The 16,614-nt window shown below is 46.9% G+C and overlaps 1 protein-coding gene across 1 annotated transcript in view; it reads right to left on the bottom strand.

The window, feature by feature from the left end:
- Positions 1-1,084: 1,084 nt before the first annotated feature.
- Positions 1,085-16,614, bottom strand: part of LCT (lactase) — a 48,715-nt gene continuing 33,185 nt past the window's right edge. Inside the window, exons 7-13 of the mRNA XM_008060781.1 lie at positions 13,420-14,065; positions 10,060-11,610; positions 8,782-9,050; positions 6,902-7,192; positions 5,883-6,081; positions 3,055-3,257; positions 1,085-1,218 (exon numbers count right to left, since the gene is read on the bottom strand). Coding sequence (XP_008058972.1) covers positions 1,105-1,218; positions 3,055-3,257; positions 5,883-6,081; positions 6,902-7,192; positions 8,782-9,050; positions 10,060-11,610; positions 13,420-14,065 — 3,273 coding nt within the window. The 3' untranslated portion in view covers positions 1,085-1,104. The remainder of the gene's footprint in view (positions 1,219-3,054; positions 3,258-5,882; positions 6,082-6,901; positions 7,193-8,781; positions 9,051-10,059; positions 11,611-13,419; positions 14,066-16,614) is intronic.

The raw sequence follows: 16,614 nt of genomic DNA on the forward strand, positions 1-16,614 counted from the left end.
TATGCTATGGCCATGTGCTCTTTGAGCTATGGCCAGGTCATGTTTTCATAAGCTTTGGTCTCCTTCCCTACCTTGGGGAAGTGAATCTCCTCTTTCCGTCTTTCTCTTTCTACTTTAGTTTTTAAATAAACTATATTTTCTAATCTAACTTCTAATTCTTTGCATCTTTCACGTGGCACTGGATCGCACACCAGATACCCACATCCCAGCAAGCCTGACCTAACATTCTGGAGGGCTCCCCTGGGAGTGTTACCTAATACCCAGTGCCATCACTTAACAGTTGGGTGGTTTCCCCTAATCTTTGTGTCTCAGTTTACTCATTTTTTTTTTTGAGTTGGATTCTCACTCTTGTCCCCCAGGCTGGAGTGCAGTGGCACGCTCACAGCCACCGCAGACTTGACGTGATGGGCTTAGGTGATCCTTCCGCCTCAGCCTTCCAAGTAGCCAGAACTACAGGCACACGCTACCACACCCAGTTAATTTTTGATTTATTGTAGAGACAAGGTCTCACCAAGTTGCCTGGGCTGGTCTTGAACCTGTGGGCTCAGGCAATCCACTCGCCTTGGCCTCCCAAAGTGCTGGGATTATAGGCTGAGCCACCGCGCCTGGCCAGTTTGTTCATCTTTAAACAGAAATAAAAGCACCAACAGAGTATGGATTGGTTTTGGCTGTTGTTGATGTTGCAGTTACTTGCTTGACGGGAAGGATGGGCCAGGAAGAAGGGGTGCTTGGATGCAAATCATCGCCAACTACTGGCCAAATGATGAAAAGCACACCCTGGCAGTCACCCATCGCCGTCCACATTCATTCGCAAGGTGATAAATAGAGTAAAATGAGCTGGGATAAAATGGGATAGGATGGGATAGTGGGATTCCTGAGAAGTGGTTATCCTCGGGACAGATTTCCTGGCTGTTCTGAAATATAACAATCATCATAGCAAGTGCCTTTTGTCAAGCACAGAGCAGTGCTGGGTACTGGCTTAAGAGCCTTACACCCATGATTTGCATCATCTTCCAGCAAGCGAAGAAGCTCAGGGACCTGGTAACGAGCCTGAGACACGCCTCTCTGATCCTAGCACCCGTGCTCTCACTGCTGCGGGAGTCCTCACCGAGACTTGTTCAGGCCTGCAGCCAAGCTCCGGTCGCGGATCCGCGTCTTCATCACCTCGTTGTAATCTCCATTCTTGAAAATAGGATGCGCAAACCAGCCTCCCATAAACTGCGGGTGGGGTGGAGAAGGCAGTCAACCGGAGTGACAGGTGGGCACCCCAAGGGACAGCAACACCCCCGCTCAGAAGTCACTGACCTCAGGCCTCCCCCTCCTTCCTCCCCAACGCCCACCCTAAGCTCCTATCTCCTCTGAGGCTGTTCACAGGCTGCAGCCTCAGTGTCCCCAGGTCTGTCCAGCTGCTCTGTGTTGGCTTAGCTGTCTTTCTCTGAGGGCAGGGCCAGGGTCTCCATCATGACAGCTTGAGGTGACAGGAGCTGAGCTGAGCACGGGCCGGGCACTCAAATGCTTCCTGGCTGCCCTGTGAAGCGTCCCGCAGCCTCCAGGCCCCTCATTCCTTCTTTCAGCATGGAGCAGCTGAACTTCCTCAGCAAAATGCCTAAGGGTCAACCAGAACTTTCTGGGGAGGGCTGAGTTGCAAGCCTTTCCTGGCTGTCCAGGCAAAGGATAATTCTTCACGGGCGTTCACAGCCCTAAAGTGGAGGACTGCTTGACCTCTCTTTAATGAGGTTTCAGCCATCCTTATCTTAGGGAGGATACATGGAACCCACACACTATGATGCTGGGGGGCTTGAGAGGTTCCTTCAGCTTCTCCAAATCCTCACCTCACCTGCCAGCTGATGTCTGGAAAGGGGTGAGGGCAGCTTCCACTCACAGAGACCAGGCTTGGAACACACACCCTGGTAAAGAGGCGTAATGCACTCCCTCTAAGGTAACAAATCGAATCTTTTTGTGGAAGCTGATTCTAATAGGTAATGTGTCTATCATCATCAGGCCTGCAGTATCACAATTCAATCTAATGACACAACAGCCTAACATTCCTGAGGCTTATAGTTTTGATTTCGGGAAAATAGTATGACTAATTCACCAGTTTTGTGAGCCTCAAATGAGGGATGCATATATTTTGTCCCAGACTGTTTCCCAAGCTGGCTAGCAAACTGGAAAATTAAGCTCTTACTTGCATTTATTAGCTTAGCCACCTTTGTCAAAGTCTCTTGTGAAGTGTTTGACAAGCCAAAGCCCTTGCGGTCCCCACCAGAGAATCACCAGTCTGTAGACTACTTCACAGAGCCAAAGGTGGGAACCAATCTGGAGAGGGAGACCCTTGCCTTCTTTCCTGATGCCAAAACATGGGAGAGAGCGCCTTCTAAACCCCCTCAGAGACACTAGCAGGAGCCAGAGGAAAGCTGTGCCACGAATGAGGACCATTCTTTTCTGTTGGGGTCCAGGTTGAAATAAAGGTAGGCCATGTTGGCACCTTACTACTAATGTCTCTCCTTCCTAGGGGTGAAATTCTATGACCAAAAGATGCATGCCCATATTTTAAACTTGTGAATTTGGCAAATTAGGGGCACTAATAGTTTCACAGAATCTAAAGCCTACAATTTAAGTAATGCTTAAGCTGGAGCAAACCATATTAGATGGTGACACCTAGAGGTGAAAGGTGGCATTGCAGCCCGGCTCTATCAGCAACTACAGTCAAACCAGAGATTCAAGAGATGGAATTTCTTTCTATGCGTCAGTTTCAAATCAATGTTACATCCAGACGGGGTCACACGTACAAATAATTTTTTGAGACTTAAAAGACAACCCAACCCCATCACTTTTATCACAGCAAACATTTGAGGCAGACAGATCATCTTCAGTTCAAAGATGGAAAAATGAAGGTACAAAAAGTTTAGGTGATTTTCTCAAGCTCACAAAAATCAAGTAATAGCAAAATTGGGCCCAGATCCTAAATCTTTGAGACACAATCTAATTCTATTTCCATTAGGCCAGAGGAGAAAATGGACAAGGGTAAGAAAAGTGCCCAGAAGTTAAACAGACCTGCACATATCTCCTGGCGGCCTCCACATCCTCCTGGCTAGAGGGGTCTCTGGGTTCAGCCCAGTCACTGCTGATCGTGATGGAAATTGTGCCACCTTGTTTGGCGCGATACACATCGTTGTACAGGTGCCAAGCCTCAGCATGGGCCTTTATTAGGTTGTGGCCAACAATGTAGGGGGCAGTGCCAGGCCTAAAGGAGATTCCTGGAAGCACACACACATGGATGTTGACAGAGAATGGATGTGGCTGAAGGTGTTACACCCCACCCATGGATGTCCCCTCTGTGTTTGAGAGAAAGAGTACAGATTTTGGCATTAGGCAGGTTGAAATTCAAGTCCTGGCTGTGTCTGTTACTAGTTGGCTGTGTAACTTTGGGCAAGTAATTAAGCCATTCAAGTCGGGGACAGTGGCTCATGCCTATAATCCCAGCACTTTGGGAGGCTGAGGTGAGAGGGCTGCCTGGGCCCATGGGTTCAAGACCAACCTGGGCAACTTGGTGAGACCTCATCTCTATAATAAATCAAAAAAATTAGCCGAGCACAGTGGTGCATGCCTGTAGTTCCAGCTACTTGGAAGGCTGAGGCAGAAGGATCACCTGAGCCCAGTAGGTAGAGGCTATGGTGGCCGTCAGAGTGCTACTGCACTCCAGCCTGGGTGACAGAGTGAGATTCCAACTCAAAAAAAATAATAATAATAAGCCATTCAGTTATCTCCTTGGTAAAATAGGCAGCAGAAAGTCAGTGCTTGTGAGAGGGAAATGAAATGGTGTCTGTGAAACACCCAGCAGCACTGTATCTGGCAGAGAGACACTTGATACATGTTGGTTTCTATTCCCTTTCTCCAAAACAATGGCTCATGTGTCTCAGGCAAAATGCCCACAGAAGAGTATGCCTCAGGAGTTGACATCCTGGAGCTCTTTGGGGACTGCTGTGAAAGTTAAGGTTGGAGAATATAGCGAAGGCGAGCAGTGGTCACCGAGATCCCTCGAGAGCAAATGCTACAAAAGAGGTGAGTACAAATCAAAGTGCCAACAAAGGGCAATGGAGACGCCTCTAAACACAATCTGAGGTGTCTCCCTGAGGCTCTTCCCAGCTGCTGCACGTGATCCTGCAGAATCACATAGATGAGCACAAATTTATTCTCAAAAGCTCAGAACTAGAGAAAAGGGAAATTAGATGGTTCTCTAGGTGCAAAGACAGGGCCACAATCCCTTATTCCAAACCCTCAGGCATCCAGCAATCCTACCACTGGCTATGTATCCAAAGGAATGGAAATCAGTACATCAAATAGATAACTGCACCCCTATGTTTATTGCAGCACTGTTCACAGTAGCCAAATACAGAACCAAACTAAGTGCCTCTCAGTGGACGAATGGATAAAGAAAATGTGGTATAGACACACAATGGAATACTATTCAGCCTTGAAAGAGGAACAAAATCCTGTCTTTCATGGCAACATGGATGAGCCTGGAGGACATTATGTCAAGTGAAATAAGCCAAACACAGGAAAACAAATATCACATGTTCTCACTCATATGTGGGAGGCAAAAAAAAAAAAACTGTGCGAAGAGAATTAGAGAGTAGAATTGTGGCTATTAGAGGTTGGGAAGGGTAGGTAGAGGGGACTAGGGAGTGTTGGTTAACAGGTACAAAGTTACAGCTGGGTGGGAGGGCTGAGTTCTGATGTTCTGTAGCATTAGAGGGTGAACATAGTTAACAACAATGTAGACTGTATTTTCTTTTCTTTTCTTTTCTTTTTTTTTGAGTCGGAGTCTCACTCTGTCGCCCAGACTGGAGTGCAGTGGCCGCTCCCGGCCACCGCAGCCTTGACCTGCTGGGCTCCGGCGATCCTTCCACCTCAGCCTTCCGAGTAGCTGGAATTACAGGCGCGTGCTACCATGCCCGGCTGATTTTTTGATTTATTGTAGAGATGAGGTCTCGCCAAGTTGCCCAGACGGGTCTCAAACCTATGGGCTCAAACCCGCAGGCTCAGGCAAACCTCAGCCTCCCAAGGTGCGGGATTACAGGCTGAGTCACCGAGTCCAGCTGATTGTATTTTCAAAAAGCAAGAAGAGAGAATCTTAAATGTTCACAACATTCAGAATTACCCTGATTTGATCATTACACATTGTATACATGTATTGAAATATCACTCTGTTCTCTATAAATATGTACAATTATTTCACATCAACTAAAAAGGAAAAGGAATAAAAAACCCCTTAGGGTCAGATGTGTTTTGGAATCAAACGTTCTTCTGTATTTGAGAAAAGTAATGTTTTATGTATATATATGTCACTTATTGGCTGCCACCCCAGCAGGGCCCAGGACAGTTCTCCATAGTCAAGCACACTAATATCTCTGCAGCAGAACTTGGGAATGGTCACACTAAGTGAGATAAAGAACATAAGCAGCCGCGTGTTGGTTCGAGTCAGATTTCACTGTGATGAATGAGCTCAGATCCGCCAAATCAATTATCTGAAACTTCGGAATCTGGGAATTGCGGAAAACAGACAGTGGGGCAGTCCAGCCTGACCAATTGTCCTTTCTCCATTCATTGCCCACAGCCCTGACCTCAGAGAGCTTCCTGCCTGAGGTGGACCACAGAGCAAAGAAAGGAAGCCAGGCTGAGGGATGGAGCTGTGAAACTCACGTTCCGCAATGAGGTGTGGGAAGGGAGACCTCTGCAGTCCTGAGCAAGAGGCGGGGCTTCTGAGGCACTGCCATGGGGCTTTCTTGGCCACCTCCCCCTGTGCCACCTGGATTTCATGTCTTGATGTACTCGGAATGCCATGTTCTAAGAAGCCGACAAGTCAGGCCTCAGGCGTTTACCTGGAGCTGCTGTCCCATAGCCGTAGCCCTGGGTAGCAATGACAAAGGGCTCATTCAGCGTGATCCAAAACTTCACCTTGTCTCCCAGCCTCTGGAAGAGAACTTCTGCATACTCTGTAAACCGCTGCACAATGGTCTCGTTTTCCCAGCCTCCTACGTCCTGAAGCGCCTGGGGCAGGTCCCAGTGGTAAAGGGTCACCTGTGAAAAAGCCAGATCAGCAGTTCTAGCCATTGTGCTTTCCACAGGCAGCCCTTGACATCAGATGCGCCAGCTAAATATCTGCTCAACTGAGAGTGAACTATGAGAAGAAAAGGCTCAAAGATCTATTTTTCCTTTATGAGAGAGACAAATTGTTTCTAGGGAGGGGAACTGGATGGCTGGAGTCAAGGTTGGGAAGGAAACTCTTCCATGCTTTTTTAATTCTGTAACTTGTGAATTTAATGACAATCCAAAAATTAATTTTGAAGGCCGGGCACGGTGGCTCATGCCGTGCTGTGATCCCAGCACTTTGGGAGGCAGAGACGAGAGGATTGCCAGAGCCCAGAAGTTTAAGACCAGGGCCTGGGCAACTTGGCGAGACCTCGTTTCTACAATAAATCCAAAAATTAGCCAGGCACGGGGGCAGGCGCCTGTAGTTCCAGCTACTTGGAAGGCTGAGGTGGAAAGAAGGATCACCTAAGCCTAGCAGGTTAAGGCTATGGTGGCCACGATTATGCCATTGCACTCGCCTGGGTGTCAGTGCGAGATGTCGACTCAAAGAAAATAGACCAAAAAAATTGGAAACAAGGAGTGGTGGACACACTTAAAGGCGAACTTCTTCACCAATGTACAGTGTAACCATATAACCCAAAGCTAGTAATATCCCCTAAAGCTATTGAAATAAAAAATTAAAATAGAAAATTAAAAAAGTTTGAAAACAGCACTTTGTTTATCACATGATACATGTGCTCCCTCACCCCAACGGATCTTACCTGACCAAGTGTGACCGTGATCAAGTGTTATGCGCTGTGGGCTTTACCTGGGGCTGGATGTTGGCAGCCAGCAGCGCATCAATGAGCCGTACGTAGTAACTCAGGCCCGCCTCGTTGATGTACTTGGTGGTCCCGTCAGGGAGGATGCGGGTCCAGGAGATGGAGAAACGGTAGTGAGTCACGCCCAGGTTCTGCAGGACGACCACATCCTCAGCGATCTTGTGATAGCTGTCGCAAGTCACGTCTCCGATGTCGTCGTTCTCAATCTTAAGTGGTGTGTGAGAAAACGTGTCCCAAATGCTGAGTCCTTTGCCATCGGCCCTCCATGCACCTTCGACCTCAAGATGACAAGACGTGGTCTGATGAACTCATTCAGTCAAGCACTCACAACTTCCCCTCTGTCACTGGGCGAGTCCCAGGTTAGGACGCTTCTCAGCGCCACCTCCTCTGGGAGCCTTCTCTGACCGCCCCTGCGGTGTGTGAAGCCCCACAGCTTTCTCTACACGTGTGGTCTGCCCCACTCCTGCCTCAGAAAAGACAGGTGGAGGCAGAGGGTGGAAAGCAGGGACCTGCCACCAACTGCCAGACAAGTCACTCTTGTCTTTTTATATTTCCTCTTTCTGGGAAGAAAATAAAACCATGATATTTTCCGCATCAGTGAGCCTCCTCTGGCACGAAGAAGGTAACAGTACGATGTTGTTGACCAATTTGAGCAACCTGCCTGCTTGGGAGGATGCAGCTGAGGGGTAAAGGTGTCCAGTGGGAACTCTTGCAGTCACACGCCACGAAACAACGTTTGGTTAACCACAGACCAGACCGCCTATTTGATGGTAGTCCCGAAAGATTACAATGGAGCTGAAAGATTCCTACAACTGGCCAGGCTCGGTGGCTCAGCCTGTCATCCCAACACTTTGGGAGGCCGATGCAAGTGGATTGCCTGAGCCCGCGGGTTCAAGACCAGCCCAGGCAACTTGGCGAGACCTCGTCTCTACAGTAAATAAAAAAACTTAGCTGGGTGTGGTAGCATGTGCCTGTAGTTCTGGCTACTTGGAAGGTGGAGGCAGGACTGCCAGAGCCCAGCAGGTTGAGGCTGCGGTAGCCGAGAGGCGTGCCACTGCCCTCCAGCCTGGGTGACAGAGTGAGACTCCGACTCAAAAAAAAAAAAAAAGTTATAGCAACCTAAGCTTAATTTATTATTGAAGAAATAAAGCTTTAAAAACAAATTTAGTATAACCCAAATGTGCAGTGTTTCTAAAGTCTACAGTAGTGACCAGTAATATCCTAGGTCTACACATTCACTCAGAAGCACTCACTGACACCCAGAGCAACCTCCAGTCCTGCAAGTTCCATGCATGATAGGGGCCATTTTTAATCTTTTATGCCATATTTGACTGAAACTTTTCTATGTTTAGCTACACAAATATTTTCCATTGTGCTACAATTGCCTGCAGTATTCAGTAGTCACCTGCCGTCCAGGTTGTAGCCCTGCACTTTGGGGGGCTACATGGGAATGGGCTATCCCATATAACCTGGTTGTGTAGTGTGTTACACCATGCAGGTTTATATAACACATGCTCTGATGTTGACATAACAATGAAGCTGCCTAATGACGCATCTGTATGCCCATTGTTAAGCAATGCACAACTGCATTTGCATGTCTTTGCCCAAGTGCTTCTGCCAAGCTCCACCTGACCCACCCGGCCTCTCAAGCACCCAGCTCAGCACAGCCCACCTTGCTATGATGGTCTGGCTAAATCTAGGGATGTGAAGAAGCTGGGCTGTCTGGAAGAGTACCTTCCAGACTCCCTCCGCCTTCCACGGGGCCGCTGGAAGCTCACTCACGTGCCTGTCCTCCCCAACACCAAGCCCCGAGCCTGGCTCAGGGCAGGTATGCAGTCAGCGGTGTCCAACTGCCTGAACTCCTCACCTGATAAGCAGCAGAGGCCGCACTCCAGATGAAGCCCTCGGGAAACTGTCCGTACAGAAACTCATCCTCCTTGGGCAGCGGCATGCCGTTGTTGGTAATGACCTCTGTGTAGTACCTGGCAGAGGCTCTTGCTGTACGAGGCCTGTTCATGTTCTCGAAATCAACACGGTGCAGTCCAAACTTGACCGTGTAGCCATTCAGCCACTCAAAGTTGTCCATCAAAGACCAGGCAGAATACCCTCGAAGGTCGACACCATCAAGCCTGTAGGCTGGAAACATTCCAAAAGGAGCAGAGGAGAGTTTTATACCAGCAGGTGGGACCTCTATGCAGCCTAGCCAAGTTATGGCTTCTCAGTTCAAGGCTGTGGTCCTAAACCATCCACTTGTACATAGTGAGGTAGGTTCTTAGAGGTGAACAATCACTTTGTTGACCTTACTTTTTGCCAGCACCCATGATCCCACAGCACGAATTAATGCCTCATCTTCCTAAAATCCGACTCTTTTGTTGGGATGAAGGAATACATCTCAAATTCTACAGTCTTAGCTCACTTTAGAAGTTAAACTCAGGTCGGATTTGGTGGCACAGCCTGTATTCCCAGCACTTTGGGAGGCCAAGGTGAGTGGATTGCCTGAGCCCACGGGTTTGAGACCAGCCTGGGAAACTTGGCAAGACCCCGTCTCAACAATAAATCAAAAATTAGCCAAGTGTGGTAGTGCATGCCTGTAGTTCCGGCTACTTGGAAGGCTAAGGTGGAAGGATTGCCTGAGCCCAGCAGGTTGACGCTGGGGTGGCCATGAGCATGACACTGCACTCCAGCCTGGGCGACAGAGTGAGACTCTAACTCAAAAAAAAAAAAAAATTAAGCTCAGAAGCGTGAATTTACAGAAGAGTTTCACATTCTGGGGTACGTGGGACCCGCCGGAATATAAGCTCCACGAAGGTAGAACTTTATGTTTTGCTCTCTGTTGTATTCCCAGCACCTAGACTAGAACTTGTCACATAATAGTTGCTCATAATGAATAAATGGACCCAGAAAAATATTCTTGTGGGGATTCTACACGCGTATATTTTTGGTTTTTTTCTGGTAAGACCACCATAGCCCCTTTTTTCAGCTTCTCAAGGGGCACATAACTCCCAAAGAGGTCAAGAATTATGGAGCTGGGGCAGAAGAGAGAGACTTGTTGATGGCGCATAAATCACTCTGGCAAACCATTTCAGGCATATGTCCTAGGGAATGTTGGAAGCCTTTTTTAAAGGAGACCTAAACCCTCACATACCTTTCAAAGCCTCATTGATGTAGGTCTTGTGATAAAATATCCTATCGGTGTCCTCCAGCTTGGGATTTGTGAGCCCCGCTCCATTTTCGGTAATGTAAATGGGGATGTCACCATACTCTTCTTTGATCCAGTTCAACAGTCTCCGCATACCCCAGGCCACAGCTCTGTTCATTGCTGTGGAAGGCCACGAAGAGTCCTCCTCCTCGGTCATCTCCTGGTCATCTTCGAAGGAGGGTGGGTTTAGCCTGGGAGTCTTGTGCTGCACGATTCTGGAGGAGTAGGTGTTGAGGCAGAAGACGTCGGCTGTAGCCCTAATGTACCTCTTCTCTTCCTCAGTGAAGCTGGGCAGGCGAGAGGTAGCCAAGTGTTGTAGTTCACTTCTGTTCCCCACTTTCCACTTCATGGCGTCTGGGTAGTCTCCGTTTCTGAAAATGGGGTGAGCAAACCAGCCCAGGGAGAACTGCAGCATCCGGTCAGCTGCTTCCACGTCTCTCGGGACCCCCGGCGACTTGGGCTCTGCCCAGTGTGCGCTGAGGCTCAGGGAGATGACCCCCTTCTGCTTCTGCCTGTATTTCTCATCGTAAGTGTGATAGACTCTGGCATGAGCTTTGATGACTGCATGGCCAATCCTATAAGGTGCCCAGCCCGGGTCCTTCACACCGGGGGGAAACACCCCGGAGCCGTAACCCAACCATGCCTGGAAGGTGGGCTCATTGAAGGTCATCCAGAACTTGACTCTGTCACCAAAGGTCTGGAAACAGAAGTCTGCATAGCTGTCAAACAACTCAATCAAGGAGGGATTCTCCCAGCCTCCGATATCCTGGAGGGCCTGGGGCAGGTCCCAGTGGAACAGTGTCACCATGGGAGAGATGTTGCTTGCCACCAAGCCGTCGATCAGCCTGTTGTAATAATCAACACCACCACTGTTGATAGAACTGTTTCTCCCAGTGGGGAAAATCCGAGACCAGGAGAGAGAGAAGCGATAGGCCTTCACCTTCAAAGCTCGAAGCATATTCAGATCGGCATCCAGTTGGTGATAGCTGTCACAGGCTATGTCTCCGGTGGCATTACCTTTTATGTTGCTCCCTGGTGTGTGGGTGAAGTTATCCCAGATGCTGGGGCCTTTGCCGTCAGCATTCCACCCTCCTTCGATCTGATAGGCTGAAGAGGACACGCCCCACACAAAGTCATCCCGGAACGTGCCGTGGTAGAACAAATCTCGTTCAAACTTGGGTTGGTTGGAGAACTTTTCCCAGACGACTTTAGCCTTGGAGGGCACCTCAGATGGAAAAGGGAAGGCTCGGATTTTGGAGGGGACGTTGGCTGTAGTAGGTGGTGGTGACCTTTTTACCTCCTTAGTGAGGAAACCGTTCTTTTCAATGATACTGGTGAGGAAATAGGCAGATCTCCTGGGAGTCCTTGGCTTGCTGCTGTCATTGAAGTTGACATGATGCAGCCCAAACCTCTGGCTGTAACCAGAGGGGCCTTCGAAGCCATCGATGAGGGAGCGAGCAATGTATGAACGAACATCCACAGAGTCCTCTTTGACAGCTATGAAGAAAAGCAGGCATTAGAATTATTTACTTCTTTATTTTAATTTATTATGTATTTATTATTGCTATTATTATTATTAGTTTATGGAGACGAGGTCTCACCGTGTTGCCGGGCTGGTCTTGAACTCCTGGGTTCAAGTGATCCTCCTGCCTCAGCCTCCCAAGTCACTGAGATATTACTGGCACATGCTACAGTGTCACTATTTTATTTTATTTTATTTTTTGTCACCCTTCACAGGCATCTTGCAAGCACTCCTATTTTATTTATTTATCTTATAAGACTGGTCAAGTGCAGCAGTGAGAAGTGGGGAAGGAGTACAAGGAGTTTGATCTGTAACTGGCTGTGAACACTCAATTGAGATAACTTATTACCTTCTGACCGGCTGGAATTATCTTTCAATAAAATAACTTGTATTGAAAAATTTTAAGTATAGTCTGCTACTAAATTGCTTTTAATAAGTTTTCCTTTTGACATGAAAATTTTTGAGGGGACTTGGGTTACCCTCCAACATTTAACTCCTTTTCCTCCTCAGAATGGGTGGAAGGAAAACACACAAAACCCTCACAAAACATCAGGCCACTTCTATGGCCATAAATTTCAAACCAAAGGAGCATCACCATCTTAAAATAAATTACAGGGAGAATGTGCCCCGCTTGTTGGCATCAGGATGCTTCCGTCTTACGTGGAATACATAAATCATTTACTTTCTTAACAATGTGTTTTTGCTTTTCCTTATTTACGCTTAGCAATATCACCTCCAAAACTTCCACATAAAAAGGAGAACTTATTATTAAACTGATGACATATTCCATATTTTAAAGATATAAAAATGTATTCTCTGGTGCAATGAGTTGAATGGCGCCCCTCTCCCAAAAGATAAGCCTAAATTCTAACCCCCAAGATCAGCGAATACAACCTTATTTGGAAAAAGGGTCTTTGCAGATGTAATTAAGTTAACAATCTCAAGATGACATCATCCTTGGACCAGCCAAGGACTGACATGTGAGAAGAAATCTATTTGCCATCGCTTTTCGCTTGGAATAAAGACATATAAATAGTGTGTTAGGTGAGAATGAGACTGTACATGTGGGTCAATTGGCTCAAAAGGAATGATGTGGAATGTAGATTGTATGGGCAGGTAACAGAAATGAAGATCGATATGCTGGAGCCATGAGGGAAGAATTAAGGAGGTAGAGTCCCCTCCTAAGTGACCTTGGGCCTCCTGCAATGTCCTTAGTCCCCTATATCACAATTCTCTGTCTGTGTCCCTCTGTAGACTGTGCGTCCCCTATGGAAAGGATGATGTTTGTTCAATATCTTACCCCTCCTGTTTTGCACAACGTCTGGCACATAACAGGCACTCAAAAAATACATGTTAAATCAACGTATTTAAAAAATGATGACACTTCCCAGCTACTCAGGAGGCTGAGGCAGGAGGATTGCTTGAACTCAGGAGTTTTTGAGCCTAGAGTGAGCTTTGATTGTGCCACGGTACTCCAATCTGGACAGCAGAGTGAGAGCCTGCTTCTTAAAAAAAAAAAAGATGATGAGGCTTTGTGATTGGATAGGACTCAGAAGGGCAGAATGTGCAAGGGAAGTACTCTAGGAAATAAGAACACAGGAGCAAAGACATGAGACTTTGGGAAAGAAAGTCAGGAGGCTGATGTGAAGGACTCCCCACTACTACTACCAATATTGTTTCTTGGGCTTCATTTCCCTGGGACACTGTGTTTATCCCATTAAACAAAACTCTGAAGACTTGGAGGAGAAGTATGTCACAATCACCAGCACATCCGCTATTCTTACCTTTGAGCACCTCATTGATATATTGATTGAAGTAGTGTACTCTCAAGGAATCATCAAGGAGATTTTCACTTTCCCCTATGGGCATGCCATTCCCAGCCAGATATATTGGAACTTTTCCTCTTGTGTATTCCAAGGATACAAACTGCAACAGCCTCCTTATACCCCAGGGCACCACACGAATCCAAGAGGAGGAAGTCTGGGGCCATGCAGGATCCACATGTTGGGAGAAACCTCTGATGGTATCATAGCTAGGGGTGCAGGTGTCTGGTTGGGCCTTGCTGATGAGGCGGGAGGTGTAATGAGACAGACCCAGAAAATCAGCAGAACCTTTTAGGAGTTGTCTCTCTGCGTTAGTGAACTCAGGGAGCTGGGCCACTGGACTGTGGCACTGTTTGTTCATCTGTTGGATCTGGGCCTTCAGGGTGGCCGGGTAGTCTCCATCTACAAAGATGGGATGCGCAAACCAGCCTAGCATGAAGTGCAAGAAGTGCTCAGCGGCTCGCAGATCCTCGGGCCTCTCTGGAGATAGGGGTTCTGCCCAGTCTGAGTTCAGCACAATACCCACGCGCCCCTGCTGCTGTGGGCGATGGTGGCTGTTGTAGTGGTGCCAAGTTCTGGCATGAGCCTTGAGGACCAAGTGAGCCACCTTATAAGAAAGAAAGAAGGAAATGCAGTGCTTAGTAACAACAGCAATGACAACAACAAGACTAAAAAGTCAATAACAACAAAGTCAACAAGTTAACACCAACGTCAACAATATCATAAAGTCATTAAAGACAACAACACTGACATTGTCAGCACTGGCAACAGCAACACTAATTTTTTTTTTTTTTTGAGCTGGAGTCTTACTCTGTTGCCTAAACTGGAGTGCAGTGGTTGCTCCCGGCCACCGCAGCCTCGACCTGCTGGGCTCCGATGATCCTTCCGTCTCAGCCTTCCAAGTAGCTGGAACTACAGATGCACGCTACCATGCCCAGCTCATTTTGATTTATCATAGAGATGCGGTCTCGCCAAGTTGCCCAGGCGGGTCTTGAACCCATGGGCTCAGGCAATCCACTCACCTTGGCCTCCCAAGGCACGGGATTACAGGCTGAGCCACCGAACCCGGCTAGCAACACTAATGTTAACAACATCAAGTCATCAACTGTTGAGAGGCTGCTGCTTCCACGAGAGTCTACAAACCACCAACTTGGGGACAGCTTCCATTAGCCAACATTAAACGGCATCTGTTCAGGAAGCAGGTGTCCAAGTATAATATTTTCGTCTTTCGCCTATCCGTCTCTCCTTCAGGAAACCTCATGACCCGGCAGGGGCTGGACCCCTGCAATCAACAAGTCAACAATTTTAACACCAATGTTAATGCTATGAATAAGTCAATAGTAGTGTCAAGTCAACAACATCAACCACAAGTTAAGACTAATGTCGACAATGCTAAAATTTGAGAATAATAACAAGCCAACAACAATATCAAAAAGTTAACACAAATGTCAACAAGTCAACAACATCAACAATGTTGATGTCAACATCAACACTAATGTCAACAACATCAAGTCAATACCAGTGTCAACAAGTCAACAACAATGTCAGTAAGTCAACGCCAAAATCATCAACAAAGTCAACAAGTCAACAATTCTACATTATCGACAAAATAACAGTATCAACAATCACATTAACAACAACAGTTAACATATACTGAGGACTCACTGCTCAGTGAATTATCTCATGTAATCCTCATAACAACCTCATATAGACAGTACAATTATTGTTACCATTTTACAGATGAGGAAAGCAAGATCAAGAGTTGGTGCAATAACTCCACAAGCCCCACAGTCAGAAGTAAAGTGAGAATATAAAGCCATGGCAGTCTGACTCCAGGCCAGAAATTGCCATCCACAATGCTCTTCTGCCTCTGTGCTTACTGGCCAATTATTTCATGGGAGGGAGTATTTTAACTAACACACAAGGCAGAGGACCACTCTTTCTAGACTACTTGTTCTCCTTTCTACATAATAAAATCTAGGAAGAAAAACCACAGCTAGGAGTCTCTCTGTAGACTTAACTCATGGTATTACAAAAACCAGCAGCTTTCCTGGGTGCAGCACCATGGGAAAATACAGACAAAATAGGGAACTCTGGAATATAACAAACCTAGATTTAAATCTTGACTGTGCCACTAACTTGTTTTTGTAAACTTGGACAATCTGTTCTCAACTCCAGCTTCCTGTTAGCAAGAAGTGGGTAATTATGGATCCATCTGGAAGGCTTAAATACATGTATGTAAAGTACTGAGCAGAAACTCAGAGTGAGCTTACTCTTAGTTTGCTCTCCTTTCGCCTTTTTATCATCAGAAGAATTTCCTAACAAAATATGCCCTAATAACTGAAACTCCTTGGTGAAGAAACTCCTTGGCTGCTTCTCATGTCCCAAATGCTAGTCCTTAATAGGGTCTCGAACTCCAATGCAAACCACACTCCTTTCCAAAAGTCAGGGATGTGTCCCTTCTAAAGTAGTCAGTCTCAGGCAGGGTGCTCAGTGGAATATTAGACAACCATCAGAAACCGTCATTACGGCCATGTGATAACATGGAAGAGTGCTAATGACATGATGCCAACTAAACAATAAGTACTAAACTGAGGTGGTGCACTGTGACAACACTATGAATGCAAAGAAGACAAAACTGGAAGGAAGTACTGGTAAAATAATACAAGAAAACTTTTCTTTAAAAATTGTCCTCAATAGTTGCTATGGACTGAATTGTGTCCCCTCTCAAAATTCATATGTTGAAGCCTTAACACCCAATGTAGTAGCATTTGGAGATACGGCCTTTGGAAGGATATATTGGTGGGCCCTCATGATGGTGTTAGAGTCCTGATAAGAAGAGACTCACCAGAGAGTTCTCTCTCTTCCCCTCACCCCCACCATATGAGGATACAGCCAGAAGGTGGCAGCCTGCAGGCCAGAAAGAGAGCCCTCACTAGAACCCAACCATGCTGGTCCCTTGATGTTGGACTTCCTACCTCTAGAAATGTGAGAAGTAAATATGTTGTTTAAATCACCAGTCTGTGATATTTTTGTTATAGCAGCCCCAGTTCACTAAGTCAATGGTACTATAACATTTTTTTTTTTGAGTTGGAGTCTCACTCGGTTGCCCAGACTGGAGTGCAGTGGCCGCTCCCGGCCACCGCAGCCTCGACC

Source organism: Carlito syrichta, unplaced genomic scaffold, assembly GCF_000164805.1.
Source record: "Carlito syrichta isolate Samal-C Ts95f unplaced genomic scaffold, Tarsius_syrichta-2.0.1 Scaffold304727, whole genome shotgun sequence".
Lineage (NCBI taxonomy): Eukaryota > Metazoa > Chordata > Mammalia > Primates > Tarsiidae > Carlito > Carlito syrichta.